The 18,881-nt window shown below is 41.8% G+C and overlaps 1 protein-coding gene across 2 annotated transcripts in view; it reads right to left on the bottom strand.

The window, feature by feature from the left end:
* LOC103214483 (phosphatidylinositol 3,4,5-trisphosphate 3-phosphatase TPTE2-like) overlaps window positions 1–18,881 on the bottom strand; it is a 108,301-nt gene that overhangs the window by 73,338 nt on the left and 16,082 nt on the right. For both annotated transcript variants that reach the window (XM_073014371.1, XM_073014372.1), the window contains 9 exons: window positions 16,737–16,799; window positions 13,871–13,924; window positions 12,598–12,651; window positions 10,201–10,254; window positions 8,916–8,969; window positions 6,496–6,549; window positions 5,213–5,266; window positions 2,810–2,863; window positions 1,833–1,886 (listed from right to left, as the gene is read on the bottom strand). In XM_073014371.1, the coding sequence (XP_072870472.1) occupies window positions 1,833–1,886; window positions 2,810–2,863; window positions 5,213–5,266; window positions 6,496–6,549; window positions 8,916–8,969; window positions 10,201–10,254; window positions 12,598–12,651; window positions 13,871–13,924; window positions 16,737–16,792 (488 nt within the window). In that variant the 5' untranslated portion in view covers window positions 16,793–16,799. The remainder of the gene's footprint in view (window positions 1–1,832; window positions 1,887–2,809; window positions 2,864–5,212; window positions 5,267–6,495; window positions 6,550–8,915; window positions 8,970–10,200; window positions 10,255–12,597; window positions 12,652–13,870; window positions 13,925–16,736; window positions 16,800–18,881) is intronic.

The following is an 18,881-nucleotide window of genomic DNA, read 5'->3' as shown; positions in this document are numbered from 1 at the left end:
CAGTGTCTAAGACACCCTGTGTTGTTATGGATGCTCCAGACAATGAACTAGGCAAATCTGAATCTCTCTTCTCTACATGTATGCTTTTGTGTGTGTGTGTGTCTATGTGTATATTTACATATATATGTTTACATCTAGCTTTTAATTTATTTAGACCTCACTTTTTGTTGAAGGATGCTTCATGAGTTATTGTCATTTCACTGAAGGCAGTGCTAATGGAGTAAAAAGGTACACAGACACATAAACACCACATGATTTTCTCTTTTATTGACACTATTAGCAAAAACCTCTTTTGCACCAAAAGGCATAGTTTTTCCATAAAAATAAAATATCAAATATACACATAAGTAATGGGTGAGGGTATGCAAATCCTACCATATAACTCCAGTAAGTAAATTCCAACAATTAACAGACTCATTTTTCAATGGCCAATTAATTAAACAATGATGATATACAAATTAAACCTATCTACATATTAGAAATACATTTTAATTCACCCATGCCTCCACTGTACTATAAAATGAATAGAGCCGGGCACAGTGGCTCACGCCTGTAATCCCAGCACTTTGGGAGGCCGAGGCGGGCAGATCACGAGGTCAGGAGATCGAGACCATCCTGGCTAACACGGTGAAACCCCGTCTCTACTAAAAAAAAAAGCAAAAAATTAGCTGGATGTGGTGGCGGGTGCCTGTAGTCCCAGCTACTTGGGAGGCTGAGGCAGGAGACTGGCATGAACCCGGGAGGCAGAGCTTGCAGTGAGCCGAGATCACGCCACTGCACTCCAGCCTGGGCGACTGAGCGAGACTCCATCTCAAAAAAAAAAAAAAAAAAAAAATGAATAGAGAAAATTTTTATTTACCGGCTTAAGAAATCAATACTACATATTCAACTCATGTACTACTGCTTAATGAGCAATTACAGAATTCACACCTTGATGTTTCCTTGCAAAAGAAGTGGTAATACATAACACAAATAACCTCTTTAAAAATTAGTCACTGATTAAACACAAACTTCTTATAGTTTCTGGAACATCTAATTAATTTTTTAAATTTTCTTGAGCATTACCCTATAATTAACTTGCATCAGGTTTCATTTTTCATGATTTATTTCCAGTGGAAGTCTGAACATGCCTGTGAAAACGATCCATCAGGTCCTTCCTTTCACCCATCATACTAGTTTTTCCTGTCCAGGAGACAGAGGCAAGTAGCTGTGGGCCTGAGGAAAGGCTGCATCCAGTGAGTTGGTGCGTTTGGGGTTGGGTCTAGGCACCAACCTCACATGTTGACAGAGGTCTGGATGGTGAGGGACAAGTCCTGTTCCATTAGCTCCATTCCTTTCTGCCCAGGGCTCCACTGCTCCTTGTCTGCTGCTCTGTCCTCCATGTTGCAAATAGGATTCTCACCTCCCTTGGGGCCACTCTGGTAGGCTCTCGAACTCAGGAACTCTGAGTCCCTTAAAAAACTGCTTACTAAGAACTAAGGGTGACGAATACACTAACAGGAAGAAGCAACCTTCTATGACTTGCTCCTCTTTATATAACTCCATCAAAAAAGGATGCAAAGTTACCTACAAATGCTACAATGAGAAGAACTGGAAACCCACTAAGAACACTCTGTATGGCCATGTAGGCTCCTGAGAGAAAATTCCACAAATGTCCATCTGTCTCCTTGTTTTATGATTCAATTGTGTGCGTGGGTTTGTTTGTGCACGTGTGTTGAGAGAAATGTGTATAGATGGATGGGTGAATAGATTTGTTTATGTGCCTGTGTGTGTATATATATACTTCCATGCACACTTATGCATACATTTTTCTTTATTTATTTATAACTCACCTTTCATAGATACAAGCTTCCTTGGTTCCTCCTGTCAGTTCACTTGTGTGGGGACTAGAGGATGATAAAAGAATACAGTCAGACAGGTGACATAATTTGAAATTTACTTTTTGGGAAAAACTAGCTTTCATTACTCTAAACATATACTGGTTAATTTCTGACTATTCATGTGTATAGCACTATTTGGATCTGAAACATCATTTTTTATCAAAAATCAGGATTTATATGATGGATACCACCATCTTAGGATGGAAAAAATAGTAATGCTTCCAGATTCAAGTAAACCTTTTAATTACAACCTCATCCCAACATGTGACAGCCTTTGTGGCAGCAGTTATTTCAAACTCAACTCCAATTTTTAGGTAGTCATCCCTCCTAATCCATTGAATGTCCTGCTTCAAAAACCCTCCATTACCTCCTTACTTTCAACCAGCATGGGCGACTCCCCAGCCCCACAAAGAGAGTCAAGTCACTAGAGGTCTGACACAGGGGCACAACCCAATACGATGGTGATATAAGGTCTGGAGCACCAGCCTCCATAGTGGCAGAGTTCTGGAGGGTGGAGAACACCTCCAAGGCTCTTAGCTCTGTTCCTTTCTGCTGAGGAGTTCACAGTTCCCCAAGTACTCCTACCTCTTCCTTGCTCCAAATAGGATTTTCTCTTCCCTCAGCCCACTCTAGTATTTCTCATACACAGAAAATCTGAGTTTCCAAGGCATTTGGCTCCTAGTAACAAATGGTGAAAAGCCAGTAACAGACGAAAGCTTCTCTCTATACACTATTCCTCTTTTCTCCAAAACAACTGTAAAAATGTGGATGTTTAACTATAGGTGCTACAGTGAGAAGATGAACTGTGTCCAAGACACTCTGTATTGCCATGGACACTCCTGAGAGCAAATCTCACTAATCATAATATCTTCCTCTGTCACTGTTTTGTTTGTATCTCTATGTTAGTGTGAACATCCTTTATAACTCACATGTCATCGGTGTCTGTATCGATGATGACTTCCACCAGGTCATCAGGATGGGGACTACGGGACAAATATGATCAGAATCAGACATGACGCATAATTCTAATGTTTTGCATCAAATAGCTACACTAACTCAATGAGTGATTCCTTGCATACGCTTTAAATATATATATATGTATACCTGTAAATTGAACTGGGATGAAATTTTTTCTTATTGAAAATGAGGTTTTATGTGCCAACAGTGAATATCTTAGGCTGGGAACATAGAGATGCATCCAGATTAAGCAACTGCATCTTCACCTCAATGTGTAATAACCTTTTTGAGGGGAGCTAACTCCAGTTCAACTTTAGTTTTTAAGTCCCCTTCTTATAATTTCATCTGAGTTCCTCCTTCTCTATCACCTCCAATCACCTCCTCAGTTTTCACCCATCCTAGTTGTCTTTCCTGCCCAAGAGTTACAGCCAAGCAGCTGCAGGCCTCAAGCAAGGGCTTCATTCCATGTGATGGTGGGCATGGGCCAAGGGAGTCAGCCCCACATTATGGCAGAGCTCTGGAGGGCATAAAATACTTACAGGGTTATTAGCGCTGTTCTTTTTTTTATAGTGGTTTCTCTGCTCTTTGTCCCCTCCTATCTCCTTCTCGTTTCAAGCAGGATTCGCTTCTCCCTTGGTCCACTCTATGAATACAGTCTCATTCCCACAGAAAGGAAAGGTGACAAACTCTAACATAAAAAGCCTCCCTCTATAAGTTCTTCCCTATTTTCCTACCTCCATCCAAAAAGCAAAAGAATATTCTGTACAAAGCTCATCCTGAGAGGACTCTGGAAATAGTTTCAAGGGAATACCTTGTTCCCATGGATGCTCCTGACAGTGAATAGCCCAAATCTCTCTCTCTAGTGTGTATGAATGCATGGATGTGCGTGTTTGAATATGCATATATACATGTATAATTGTCCTCCTTTACATCACATATTACAGTGGACAGCCTACTAAAAGATACTCTCAGTTCACACACAGCGCAGTGCCAAAGGACTTAAAACGTACATAGTAAGACAACATGTAACTTCCTAGACTTAACGTTTTCAATTCAAACTAGTTCCCATTATTTTTTATTTATTTATTTATTTTTTTACTGAGACAGAGTCTCACTCTGTCGCTCAGACTGGAGTCCAGTGGCATGATCTTGGCTCACTAAAACCTCTGCCTCCTGGGTTCAAGTCATTCTCCTGCCTCACCATCCCGAGTAGCAGGAACTACAGGCGCACGACCCACACCTGGCTAATTTTTGTATTTTTAGTAAAGACAGGATTTCACCATGTTGGTAAGGCTGGTCTTGAACTCCTGACCTCGTGATCCATTTGACTTGCCCTCCCAAAGTGCTGGGACCACAGGCGTGAGCCAATGCACCCAGCCTTCCAACTACTTTTCAACCTGTAAACTGCTCTACCCTACAGAATTCATGCGTGTATTTGGTTCTTTCGAATCTGCCATGCCATTTAGCCTACACATCATACTTTCTACGATTGCAGCACATTTTACACCTATCCAAGACTCACTGACGCAATTGTTAACCTAAACTGTCTATCACTGGAACTGACCAATGCCTGACAGCCATTTGTGGGTGAATTTCTCTTAAATTCATCTCCACTGTGTAGGCAGTCATTCTTCTAATTCCATCTATGGCCCGCTTCCTAGATCTCTCCATCATGTCTTTCTTGCACCCATCATGCTGGTCTTTCCCATCCATAAGACACAGGCAAGTAAGTACCTGCGGCCCTAAAGAAGAGCAGCATCCAGTGAGATGGCGTGCTCCTGTTTGTGTTATAGCACCAACCTCATATGTTGACAGAACTCGGGAGTCTGAGGGACAAGTCCATGTTCCCTTAGCTCCATTCTTTGCCCAGGGTTTAACTCCTCCTTGTCAGCTGCTATCTCCTTCATTGCAAATATGATTCTCTCCTCCCTTGTGTCAATCTGGTAGATTCTCAAACTCAGGAAATCTGAGTCCTTTAAGAAACTGCTTACTAGGAACTTACTAGGTGACAAATATACTAACAAGCAGCAGCATCTCTCTTAGGACTGGCTCCTTTGTATACAACTCCAATGGAAAAGGATGCAATGTTACCTACAAAGGCTACCATGAGAGGAATTGCAGACCCTGTTAAAAACCACTCTCTGTGGCCATGCAGGCTTCTCAGAATAAACTCCACAAATGTCCGTCCATCTGTCTCCTTATTGTATGTTTCCATTGTGTGCATGGGTTTGTTAGTGGACATGTGTTCAGAGAAGTGGGGATGGATGGATGCATGGATGGATGGATGGATATATTTGTTTATGTGTCTGGGTGTGTGACTACTTCTATGCACAGTTATGCATATGTGTGTCTTTATTTATCTAAATATAACTCACCTTTCATTGATACGTGCCTCTGGGTTTGCTGTTGTCAATTCATTAGTGGGTGGACTAGAGGATGATAAAAGAATACAGTCAGACAGGGGACACAATTTGAAATTTACTGTTGTGGAGAAACTAGCTTTCATTACTCTGCACATAAACCAGTGAAGTTCTGACTCTGCATGTGTATAGCACTATTTGGTTCTGAAACGTCACTTTTTTTAATTAGAAAGGAGGAGTAATATGATAGAAACCAACATCTTAGGCTGGGGAAAATAGTAATGCTTCCAGATTTAAATAAACTTCTTTATTATGACCCAGTCCCAGTGTGTGTCAGCCAGTGTGGTGGCAGTTATTTCAAACTCAACTTGTGTTTGGAGCTCGTCAGGCCCCTTCTTTCACTAAATGTCCTGTTTCAAAGGCCCTCCAGTACCTCCTTACTTTCAACCAGCATGGGTGTCTTCCCAGCCCCACAAAGAGAGTCAAGTCACTACAGGTCTGACACAGGGGCACAATCCGATATGATGGTGATATGAGGTTTGAAGCACCAGCCTCCATGGTGCCAGAGTTCTCGAGGATGGAGAACACTTCCAAGGCTCTTAACTTTGTTCCTTTCTGCTAAGGGCTTCACAGTTCCCCGAGTACTTGTACCTTCTCCTTGCTCCAAATAGGAGTCTCTATTCCCACGGCCCACTCCAGTATGTCTCATACACAGAAACTCTGAGTTTCCAAGGCATTTGTCTGTTACTAAGGATGAGAAGAAAGTAACAGACAGAAGCCTCTCTCTATAATCTGTTTCTCTTTCTTTCTAAACAACTGTAAAAAATATGGAATTTACCTATGTGTGATACAGTGAGATGATAAAGAAACGATGTCAAAGATAAGGCTGTATAACTGTCAACACTCCTGAGAGTGAATCCCAGTAATCTCAGCCTCCTTCTCCATCATCAATTTGTGTGTGTGTTTGTGTGTACATCTTTTTCTTGTTTTTGACAGAGAGTTTTGCTCCTGCTGCCCAGGCTGGAATGCAATGGCATGGTCTCGGCTCACTGCAATGTCCACCTCTCAGATACAAGCAATTCTCCTGCCACACCTTCCCGAGTAGCTCGGATTAGAGGCGCCTGCCACCATGCCTGGCTAATTGTTGTTTTTTTAGTAGAGACAGGGTTTCACCATGTTGGCCAGCCTGGTCTCGAACTCCTGACCTCAGGGTATCTGTCCGCCTTGGCCTCCCAAAGTGCTCAGATTCCAGGTGGCAACCATTGCTCCCGGCCATGTGTACATCTTTTATAACTCACCTGTCATCGGTGGGTCGATCAATAATGACTCCCGCCAGGTCATTCGGATAGGGACTATAGGACAAATATGGTCAGATCAGACACAATGCGTCATTCTAACGTTTTGCAACAAATAGCTACAGTTAGTCTATGAGTTATTCCCGGCTTGCACTTTGATTATTCACACGTATGTATACCACTACATTGACCTGAGATGGCATTTGTTTTTTTATTAGAAATGACATTTTATATGCCAACTGTTGTGCATATATTAGGCTGTGAACATATCGATCCATCCAGACTAAGTAACTGTATCTACACCTCAATGTATGACAGCATTTTTGGAGGGCATTTAATTCCAGTTCAACTTCAGTTTGTAAGTCCCCCTTCTTATAATCCCATCTGAGTTCCTCCTTCTCTATCACCGCCAATCACCTCCTCAATTTGCATCCATCCTAGATGTCTTTCCTTCCCAAGAGTTACCACCAAGTAGCTGCAGGTCTCAAGCAAGGGCTTCATCCCATGTGATGGTGGGTATGGGCCAAGGGAGTCAGCCTCACACTATGGCAGAGCTCTGGAAGGTGTGAAATACTTCCCTCTGTTCTCTTTTAGGCTGAGGTTTCTCTGCTCTTTGTCCCCTCTTATCTCCTTCTCACTTCTCGCTCCAAGCACGATTCGCTTCTCCCTTCGTCGACACTACGAGTACAGTCTCATTCCCACAGAAAGGAAAGGTGACAAACACTCACATAATAAGCTCTCCTCTCTCAGTTCCTCCCCATATTCCTACCTCCATCCAAAAAGCAAAAGAATATTCCGTACAAAGCTCATCCTGAGACGACTCTGGAAATACTCTCAAGGGAACTCCTTGTTCCCATGGATGCTCCTGACAGTGAATAGCCCAAGTTTCTCTCTCTTGTGTGTATGAATGCCTGGATGTGTGTGTTTGTATACGCATATATACATGTATAATTGTATTCCTTTATATCACATGTTGCAATGGACAGCCTACTAGAAGATATTCTCAGTTCACACATAGCCCAGTGCCAAAGAACTTAAAACGTACATAGTAAGACAACATATAACTTCCTAGACTTAACGTTTTCAGTTCAAACTAGTTCCAATTACTTTTCTTCTGCTTTTCTTCTTCTTCTTTTTTTTTTTTTTTTGAGACAGAGTCTCGCTCTGTCGCCCAGGCTACAGTGCAGTAGCATAATCTTGGCTCACTGCAACCTCGCCCGTCTGAGTTCAAGTAATTCTCCTGCCTCAGCCTCCCAAGTAGCAGGAAGTACAGGCGCGCACCACCACGCCTGGCTAATTCTTGTATTTTTAGTAGAGATGGCAGTTTCACCATGTTGGTCAGGCTGTTCTTGAACTCCTGACCTCATGATCCACCCGACATGCCCTCCCAAAGCACTAGTACCACAGGCGTGAGACAACGCACCCAGCCTTCCAATTATCTTTCAACATGTAAACTGCTCTACCCTGTAGAATTCATGAGTGTATTTGGGTCTTTGGAATATGCCTACACATTTATCCTACACTTCATACTTTCTACAATTGCGGCACACATTTTACACCTATCCAAGACTTACTGACTCGAGTTAACCAAAACTCTCTACCACGAGAGTTGACCAATGCATGACAGCCTTTTGTGGGTGAATTTCCTTTAAATTCAACTCCACCGTGTAGGCAGTCACCCCTCTAATCCCATCTATGGCCCACTTCCTGGATCTCTCCATCACATCTTTCCTTTCACCCATCATGCTAGTGTCTCCCGTCCATGAGATACAGGCAAGTAGCTGCGGGCCTAAGGAAGAGCAGCATCCAATGAGGTGGCGTGCTTGTGTTTGTGTTTAGCACCAACCTCATATGTTGACAGAGCTCAGGAGTGTGAGGGACAAGTCCATGTTCCATTAGTTCCATTCTTTCCCCAGGGCTTCACTGCTCCTTGTCAGTGGCTATCTCCTCCATGTTGCAAATAGGATTCTCTCCTCCCTTGTGTCAATCTGGTAGGCTCTCAAACTCCGGAAATCTGAGTCCTTTAAGAAGGTGCTTACTAGGAACTAAGGGTGACAAATACACTAACAAGAAGCAGCAGCTCTCCTAGGACTGGCTCCTTTGTATCCAACTGCATTAGGAAATGATGCAATGTTACCTACAAAGGCTACCATGAGAGGAATTGCAGACCCTGTTAAAAACCACTCTCCGTGGCCATGCAGGCTCTCAGAATAAACTCCACAAATGTCCGTTCATCTGTCTCCTTATTGTATGTTTCCATTGTGTGCATGGGTTTGTAAGTGGAAGTGTGTTCGAGGAGTGGGGATGGATGGATGCATAGATGGATGGATGGATGGATATATTTTTTTATGTTTCTGGGTGTGTGACTATTTCTATGCACAGTTATGCATATGTGTGTCTTTATTTATCTAAATATAACTCACCTTTCATTGATACGTGCCTCTGGGTTTGCTGTTGTCAATTCATTAGTGGGTGAACTAGAGGATGATAAAAGAATACAGTCAGACAGGAGACACAATTTGAAATTTACTTTTTTGGAGAAACTAGCTTTCATTACTCTGCACATAAACCAGTGAAGTTCTGACTATGCATATGTATAGCACTATTTGGTTCTGAAATGTCACTTTTTTTAATTAGAAAGGAGGAGTTACACGATGTCAACCAACATCTTAGGCTGGGCAAAACAGTAATCCTTCCAGGTTTAAATAAACTTCTTTATTATGACCTGAATCCCAGTGCATGTCAGCCAGTGTGGTGGCAGTTATTTCAAACTCAACTTGTGTTTGGAGCTCGTCAGCCCTCTTATTTCACTGAATGTCCTGTTTCAAAGGCCCTCCAGTACCTCCTTACTTTCAACCAGCATGGGTGTCTTCCCAGCCCCACAAAGAGAGTCAAGTCACTACAGGTCTGACACAGGAGCACAATCTAATACGATGGTGATATGAGGTTTGGAGCACCAGCCTCCATGGTGCCACAGTTCTGGAGGTTGGAGAACAACTCCAAGGCTCTTAGCTTTGTTCCTTTCTGCTGAGGGCTTCACAGTTCCCCGTGTACTTGTACCTTCTCCTTGCTCTAAATAGGAGTCTCTATTCCCACGGCCCACTCCAGTATGTCTCATACACAGAAACTCTGAGTTTCCAAGGCATTTGACTGTTACTAAGGATGAGAAGACAGGAACAGACAGAAGCCTCTCTCTATAATCTGTTTCTCTTTCCTTCTAAACAACTGTAAAAATATGGAAGTTACCTTTACGTGATAGTGATACGAGAAAGAAACGGTCGTCTGTTCAAACATATGCTGTATTACGGTCAACACTCCTGAGAGTGAATCCCAGTAATCTCAGCCTCCTTCTCTGTCACCAATTTGTGTGTGTGTTTGTGTGTACATCTTTTTCTTGTTTTTGACAGAGAGTTTTGCTCCTGCTGCCCAGGCTGGAAGGTAGTGGCACGGTCTCGGCTCACTGCAACATTCACCTCCCAGGTACAAGCAATTCTCCTGCCTCACCCTCCCGAGTAGCTCGGATTAGAGGCGCCTGCCACCACGCCTGGCTAACTGTTGTATTTTTAGTAGAGACAGGGTTTCACCATGTTGCCAGACTGGTCTCGAACCCCTGACCTCAGGGTATCTGTCCGCCTTGGCCTCCCAAAGTGCTCAGATTCCAGGTGGCAACCACTGCTCCCGGCCATGTGTACATCTTTTATAACTCACCTGTCATCGGTGGGTCGATCAATAATGACTCCCGCCAGGTCATTCGGATAGGGACTATAGGACAAATATGGTCAGAGTCAGACACAATGAGTCATTCTAACGTTTTGCAACAAATAGCTACAGTTAGTCTATGAGTTATTCCCGGCTTGCACTTTGATTATTCACACGTATGTATATCACTACATTGACCTGAGATGGCATTTGTTTTTTTATTAGAAATGAGGCTTAATATGCCAACAGTGCGTGTCTTAGGCTGTGAACATATCGATCCATCCAGACTAAGTAACTGTATCTACACCTCAATGTATGACAGCATTTTTGGAGGGCATTTAATTCCAGTTCAACTTCAGTTTGTAAGTCCCCCTTCTTATAATCCCATCTGAGTTCCTCCTTCTCTATCACCTCCAATCACCTCCTCGATTTGCACCCATCCTAGTTGTCTTTCCTGCCCAAGAGTTACCTCCAAGTAGCTGCAGGTTTCAAGCAAGGGCTTCATCCCATGTGATGGTGGGTATGGGCCAAGGGAGTCAGCCTCACACTATGGCAGAGCTCTGGAGGGTGTGAAATACTTCCCGGGTTATTAGCTCTGTTGTTTTTTTTTTTGCTGGGGTTTCTCTGCTCTTTGTCCCCTCCTATCTCCTTCTCGCTCCAAGCAAGATTCCTTTTCCCTTGGTCCACACGACGAGTACAGTCTCATTCCCACAGAAAGGAAAGGTGACAAACACTCACATAATAAGCCGCCCTCTATGAGTTCTTCCCCATTTTCCTACCTCCATCCAAAAAGCAAAAGAATATTCCGTATAAAGCTCATCCTGAGATGACTCTAGAAATAGTTTCAAGGGAACTCCTTGTCCCCGTGGGTGGTCCTGACAGTGAATAGCCCATATCTCTTTCTCTCTTATGTGTATGAATGCTTGGATGTGTGTGTTTGTAGATGCATATATACATGTATAATTGTATTCCTTTATATCACATGTTGCAATGGACAGCCTACTAGAAGATACTCTCAGTTTACACACAGTGCAGTGCCAAAGAACTTAAAACATACATAGTAAGACAACTTGTAACCTCCTAGACTTAAAGTTTTCAGTTCAAACTAGTTCCAATTACTTTTCTTTTGCTTTTTTTTTTTTTTCCGGAGACAGAGGCTCACTCTGATGCCCAGGCTAGAGTACAGTGGTGCGATCTCGGCTTACTGCATTCTCAGCCTCCCGGGTTCAAGTAATTCTCCTGCCTCAGCTTCCCGAGTAGCAGGAACTAAAGGCACACACTGCCGTGCCTAGCTTATTTTTGTATTTTTAGTAGAGACGGCAGTTTCACGACATTGGCCAGGCTTTCTTGAACTCCTAACCTCGTGATCCACCTGACTTGCCCTCCCAAGGCGCTGGGACCACAGGTGTGAGCCAACACGCCTGGCCTACAATTACTTTTCAACCTGTAAGCTGCTCTACCCTACAGAATTCATGAGTGTATTTGGTTCTTTGGAATCTGCCATGCCATTTACCCTACACATCATACTTTCTAAGATTGCGGCACACATTTTACACCTATCCAAGACTCACTGACTCAAGAGTTAACCAAAACTCTCTACCACCAGAGCTGATCAATGCATGACAGCCTTTTGTGGGTGAATTTCTTTTTAAATTCAGCTCCACTGTGTAGGCAGTCATCCCTCTAATCCCATCTATGGCCCACTTCCTGGATCTCTCCATCACATCTTTCCTTTCACCCATCATGCTAGTGTTTCCCGTCCATGAGATACAGGCAAGTAGCTGCGGGCCTAAGGAAGAGCAGCATCCAATGAGGTGGCGTGCTTGTGTTTGTGTTTTAGCACCAACCTCATATGTTGACAGAGCTCAGGAGTGTGAGGGACAAGTCCATGTTCCATTAGTTCCATTCTTTCCCCAGGGCTTCACTGCTCCTTGTCAGCTGCTATCTCCTCTATGTTGCAAATAGGATTCTCTCCTCCCTTGTGTCAATCTGGTAGGCTCTCAAACTCCAGAAATCCGAGTCCTTTAAGAAGGTGCTTACTAGGAACTAAGGATGACAAATACACTAACAAGAAGCAGCAGCTCTCCTAGGACCGGCTCTTTTTTATACCACTCTATTAGAAAAGGATGCAATGCTACCTACAAAGGCTACCATGAGAAGAATTGTAGACCCTGTTTAAAAACACTCTCTCTGTCCATGCAGGCTTCTCAGAATAAACTCCACAAATGTCCATCCCTCTGTCTCCTTATTATATGTTTCCATTGTGTGCATGGGTTTGTTAGTGGAGGTGTGTTGGGAGAAGTGCGGATGGATGGATGCATACATTTCTTTATGTGCCTGGGTGTGTGACTACTTCTATGCACAGTTATGCATACGTGTGTCTTCATTTATCTAAATATAACTCACCTTTCATTGATACGTGCCTCTGGGTTTGCTGTTGTCAATTCATTAGTGGGTGGACTAGAGGATGATAAAAGAATACAGTCAGACAGGGGACACAATTTGAAATTTACTATCTGGAGAAACTAGCTTTCATTACTCTGCACATAAACCAGTGAAGTTCTGACTATGCACGTGTATCACACTATTTGGTTCTAAAATATCATTTTCTTTTATTAAAGGAGGATATTTACAATGGCAACCAACATCTTAGGCTGGGGAAAATAGTAATGCTTCCAGAAGTAAATAAACTTCCTTATTATGACCTCAGTCCCAATGCGTGTCAGCCTTTGTGGTGGCAGTTATTTCAAACTTAACTTTTGTTTGGGGGTAGTCAGCCCCCTTATTTCATTGAATGTCCTGTTTCAAAGGCCCTCCAGTACCTCCTTGTTTTCAACCAGCATGGCTGTCTTCCCAGCCCCACAAAGAGAGTCAAGTCACTACAGGTCTGACACAGGGGCACAATCCAATATGATGGTGATATGAGGTTTGGAGCACCAGCCTCCATGGTGCCAGAGTTCTCGAGGGTGGAGAACACTTCCAAGGCTCTTAGCTTTGTTCCTTTCTGCTGAGGGCTTCACAGTTCCCCGAGTACTCGTACCTTCTCCTTGCTCTAAATAGGAGTCTCTATTCCCATGGTCCACTCCAGTATGTCTCATACACAGAAAATCTAAGTATGCAAGGCATTTGACTGTTACTAAGTATAAGAAGAAAGTAACAGACGGAAGCCTCTCTCTATAGTCTGTTCCTCTTTCTAAACAACTGTAAAAATATGGAAGTTACCTATGCGTGATACAGTGAGACGATAAAGAAACTATGTCAAAGATACGCTGTATTACTGTCAACACTCCTGAGAGTGAATCCCAGTAATTTCAGCCTCTTTCTCTGTCACTGATTTGTATGTGTGTTTGTGTGTACATCTTTTTCTTGTTTTTGAGAGAGTTTCGCTCCTGCTTCCCAGGCTGGAATGCAGTGGCATGGTCTGGGCTCACTGCAACATCCACCTCCCAGGTACAAGGAATTCTCCTGCCCCACCCTCCCGAGTAGCTGGGATTAGAGGCGCCTGCCACCATGCCTGGCTAACTGTTTTATTTTTAGTAGAGACAGGGTTTCACCATGTTTGCCAGCCTGGTCTCGAACTCCTGACCTCAAGGTATCTGCCCGCCTTGGCCTCCCAAAGTGCTCAGATTCCAAGTGGGAACCACTGCTCCTGGCCATGTGTACATCTTTTATAACTCACCTGTCATTGGTGGGTCGATCAATAATGACTCCCGCCAGGTCATTCGGATAGGGACTACAGGACAAATATGGTCAGAGCGAGATATAATGCGTCATTCTAACATTTTGCAACAAATAGTTACAGTTAGTCTATGAGTTATTCCCCAGTTACACTTTGATTATTCACAAGTATGTATATCACTACATTGACCTGAGATGGCATTTATTTTTTTATTAGAAATGAGGCTTAATATGCCAACAGTGCATATCTTAAGCTGTGAATATATCGATCTATTCAGACTAAGTAACTGTATCTACAACTCAATGTATAACAGCATTTTTAGAGGGCATTTAATTCCAGTTCAACTTTAGTCTGTAAGTCCCCCTTCTTATCATCCCATCTGAGTTCCTCCTTCTCTATCACCTCCAATCATCTCCTCAATTTGCACCCATCCTAGTTGTCTTTCCTGCCCAAGAGTTACCTCCAAGTAGCTGCAGGCTTCAAACAAGGGCTTCATCCCTTGATGGTGGGTATGGGCCAAGGGAGTCAGCCTCACACTATGGCAGAGCTCTGGAGGGTGTGAAATACTTCCAGGATTATTAGTTCTGTTCTTTTTTTTTTTTTTTTTGCTAGGGTTTCTCTGCTCTTTGTCCCCTCCTATCTCCTTCTCACTCCAAGCAGGATTCGCTTCTCCCTTGGTCCACACTCCCACAGAAAGGAAAGGTGACAAACACTAACATAAAAAGCCTCTTTCTATGAGTTCTTCCCTATTTTCCTACCTCCATCCAAAAAAACAAAAGAATATTCCATACAAAGCTCATCTAGAGAGTCCTCTAGAAATAATTTCAAGGGAACTCCTTGTTCCCACGGTTGCTCCTGACAGGGAATAGCCCAAATCTCTTTCTCTCTTGTGTGTATTAATGCATGGATGTGTGTGTTTGTAGATGCATATATACATGTATAATTGTGTCCCTTTATATTACATGTTGCAATGGACAGCCAACTAGAAGATACTCTCAGTTCACACACAGCACAGTGCCAAAGAACTTAAAACGTACATAGTAAGACAACATGTAACTTCCTAGACTTAACATTTTCAGTTCAAACTGATTCCAATTACTTTTCTTTTGCTTTTTTTATTTTTATTTTTTTGACAGAGTCTTGCTCTGTTGCCCAGGTTGGAGGGCAGTGCTGTGCTCTCAGCTCACTGCAATCTCTGCCTCCCAGGTTCAAACAATTCTCTTGCCTCAGCCTCACAAGTAGCAGGGACTACAGGCACGCACCAACGTGCCTGGTTAATTTTTGTATTTTTCATAGAGATGGGGTTTCACCATGTTGGCCAAGCTGGTCTTGAACTCCTGACCTCGTGATACACCCACCCTGGCCTCCCAAAGTGCTGGGACTACAGGCATCAGCCACTGTGTTCAGCCAGGAAAGTCTTTTGATATACAGACCAGCATTTCCTTTTGAGCATCTTTGGGCCATATTACAGGTACTGTTAAGCTGGCATTGCATGAAGTGTATAGAATATAACACTAATGTGGGGAGATGTTAAAGTAACAACAACAGCACTTGTTTTATTTAAATGTAGAAAATTAATTCAAATATAAAAAAAATTTTTGGGAACATATTTGTAATCTTAGGATAGGAAAGAACTTTCTGAGTATAACACAAACACCATTAGTCATCAAAGTACCAATTATATCTGAATACATGAAGCTTATTATAAAGTTCTATGTAAGGTTTCTGTATTTTACTCTAAACACCAAATGTAAAAACATATTACAGATTTGCCACATGGAGTGGAGATATGACTAATGTATTTGAACAACAAAATTCCTTGAATCTGAAAGATATCGTAAATATGACTTAGCTCACTTAACACCTAACTTTTTAGAAAGAATTTTAGAATCAGTGTCCAGAACACTATTTTCCCAAGAATAATTCTGAGACTGATTTTCACGAACCTGAATTCCTCCCATCTCCAATATATATTATGATATCACCTCTCATTGTTAGCTCCAGTACAGATTTCTGATGTCAATTCATTGGGATTAGTGCAAAGGATTAAAAGCAAACAGTAAGAAACAACGTAAATTCATACACTACTTTTTTTTTTTTTTTTTTGGTTCAAATTGGCTATGGCTGTGTTACAAATTACAGTGTGTTGTCCCTAAAAAATTCTCATGTAAATCTGTTATTTGGCACCTCGTACTTCATTTTTCTCCAGAAAGAAGTCTCTATGTGTTAGGAATATAAATTGTTTAGGACTCTCAAGAAAGTTTAATGAATCAAGATTTAAATACAATTCTTTATTATTGAACCTGATCATCATGTGTGACAGCAACTTGAACTTAAATTTGCTTCAAATTCATGTTCCATTTGAAGGCACACAACGTTCTTGCCCATTTTGATTCCCTAATTCTCAAGTCCCTCCACCATGTGACTCATGCTCTTCATGAGTCACAGCTATCTTTGCTTCCCCTCAAATAGGATCAAGTGACTAAACCTCAGGCAGGGGCTCTATCCAATGTGATGATGGATTTGGGTTTGGGGCACCAGCTCTGAAGGGTGAGGGACAGATACAGGGTCTCTTAGCTCTTTTCTATCTGCTAAGTGCTGTTCTGCAGCCTGTCCAATGCTACCACCTTCTTTCTCCAAGTAGGATTCTCTCCTCTCATGAATTGTTCTTGATAGGGTTTTGGCTGCCAATTACTAAGTCACAACCAAACTTTGAGTACCAAGTGTCCCTCTTCTGACCTGATCTTAATTTTTCCACATAGGTTCAAAAACAACACTACCTAAAGATGCTTATACCCTCTTACGGAAAGCTGTTATTGCCACTAATGCTCCCAGTATTTTTCACCACTTAGATCAGTCAACTCACCCATTATGGTCATAGTTGTCAGATGCTGTTATGGTAGACACTGTTAATGAATCCATAATTCTACTAAAGAGTAAAAAACACAGACAAAAAATAAAATCAGATATTTTCTAAGGCAATCAGGATGTTAATCTTGACAGTATTTCAGGACACAAAAAATAAAATCAGAGGAATTTTGACAGGAACTAAAGAAATAATTTCAGGGCACAACACTAGTACTTCTGAGGGTGTGTGTGTGTGTGTGTGTGTATGTGTGTGTGTGTGAAAGGACACAGAAAAAAAGAAAGAAAATATAAGAATAATGTTTCTATATCAATGGCTAGTTCCTGGTCATCCTTGGTAGGAAATAAACAAGTAGGTAAGTCAAGGATAGCCTAAATTATGTTTAAAACCTTTTGTGAACTTAAAGTAGATTATATGTGTAGAATCATTTTGTTTTCTTTTTGTCTGGATTCATTTTTTTAAGTCATATGGCTATCTTTTACAAAATCAAGACTTCCTAGCACCCAAACCACTGGCTTGGCTAATGTAATCTCTCTACAACTTCATTTCCTCATCTGTAAGTTAAGACACATGCAAAATACACTCCACATCTGTTGACTTCATAAAACCGTGCTGAATATTCAGCATTTTGCAAATATTGGTTTTTAGACAACCTGCTCTCTACACCATATATTATGCCATAAAAATCAGCATGTGGCAATATAAACTGATATTTTTAGTTTCAAATACACGAACATGCTCATCAAAGTAATAAACTCCCAAGACTCAAGAATTAATGCTCTTTGCCACAATTTGCTAACTTTTCAAATGTTTAAATAAGTTTAAGAAACTGATTGCACCCTTTTTTTTTTTTTTTTTTTTTTTTTGCTGTTGATAAAAACTGGGATTCCCAAGAGTGTGCTGACGTTTCTGAACTTATTTGACCACAGAACCTCGTTCTCACAGTTAAAATGTGTGAGAAACACATTTTGGAAACAATATATTAAATGGTATCTTTTTATGTCTTTAAGTAAAAGTTCTGCTACAAAACTAATTTTGGACTGTGATCGATAGCTCAAACCTTTCAGCACAGATAGACATTAATTTTGTGCTATTCTTTCAGCATGTGAGGAAAGGAGTGCTGGAGTTCAAATTATCAAATCTCATTAGCCTGGTCTGAAGGCCATGAAGGGAACCTTTCAAGTTGTAAGTGGGTGCTTTTCCTTGAATGGCTCATGGAAATTCATCCAGGTCTCAGGAAAAACAATGCCTTTTACAAAAAGAAAAGCATCTAGAGGTATCCGCTGCTTTTCCGCAGGAAGAAAAACTGGGTTGTCTATGCAGAATACACTAATAAGTCTTAACAGAGGAAAAGGTTCAAAACATCAAAAACATAAGAATTTGAGTTTCTGACATAAGCAGCCTCATTGAATGATTACTGGATTTTTCAGATATCTTCCACTGAGGAAGAGAACTGGAAGACACTCAAATTACTATTCAGATCCAGGTGACAAGTCAGGATTGCTAAGCAAGTTCCTTGGGAAACTCATCTCCAAAAAGGACACAAGACATCCATAGATGTTACCTGAACTCCTTTCAGGGAGATATTGCATGAAGTGTGAAATAGTTTGATAAGCTGCTTGGGAGCACAGAATGACTTCCCTCATGGGACATGAATAAGTAGCTAGCTAAATTGCCTTCTAAGGAAGGTGAGAATGGCAAACTATCCTAAAATTACGTGATCACGCAGAATTCCTAAATGCTTTTTGGTAGATAGGAGAAACCACAGAAGTTTGAGTTAGGTAAAGGTTACCTACACCTTCATAATCATGGTACCAGGTTATAAAGAAAAGTAGGTCACCAATCAAATCTGCCACACATACAGATATTCATTGAACAAAACATTCAGTAGCAAGCAGGCACAGTACATAAGCTTCTGTAAGCTTTCTGTACTTTAGGTGCTCCAAGCACGAAAGGTTCATTCTCAACAAAGTCCTAATATTCCAGAGGCCAAAATCTTCCTAAACCTTCCTGGAGATGTTGAGATGGGACCATTGAAGTCCGTTCAGTGGCCAACTCTGTGGAGTGGCTTCCGGAGCTGAGCACTAGCTCACCATCCTGAACAGAGCAGACACCATTAGGGCAACCAGCTGACCCTACAGGAAA

Source organism: Chlorocebus sabaeus, chromosome 3 (genome assembly GCF_047675955.1).
Source record: "Chlorocebus sabaeus isolate Y175 chromosome 3, mChlSab1.0.hap1, whole genome shotgun sequence".
NCBI classification, from domain to species: Eukaryota; Metazoa; Chordata; class Mammalia; order Primates; family Cercopithecidae; genus Chlorocebus; species Chlorocebus sabaeus.
Note: the sequence above shows the minus strand (reverse complement) of the source record. Positions and strands in the feature narration are given on the sequence as shown.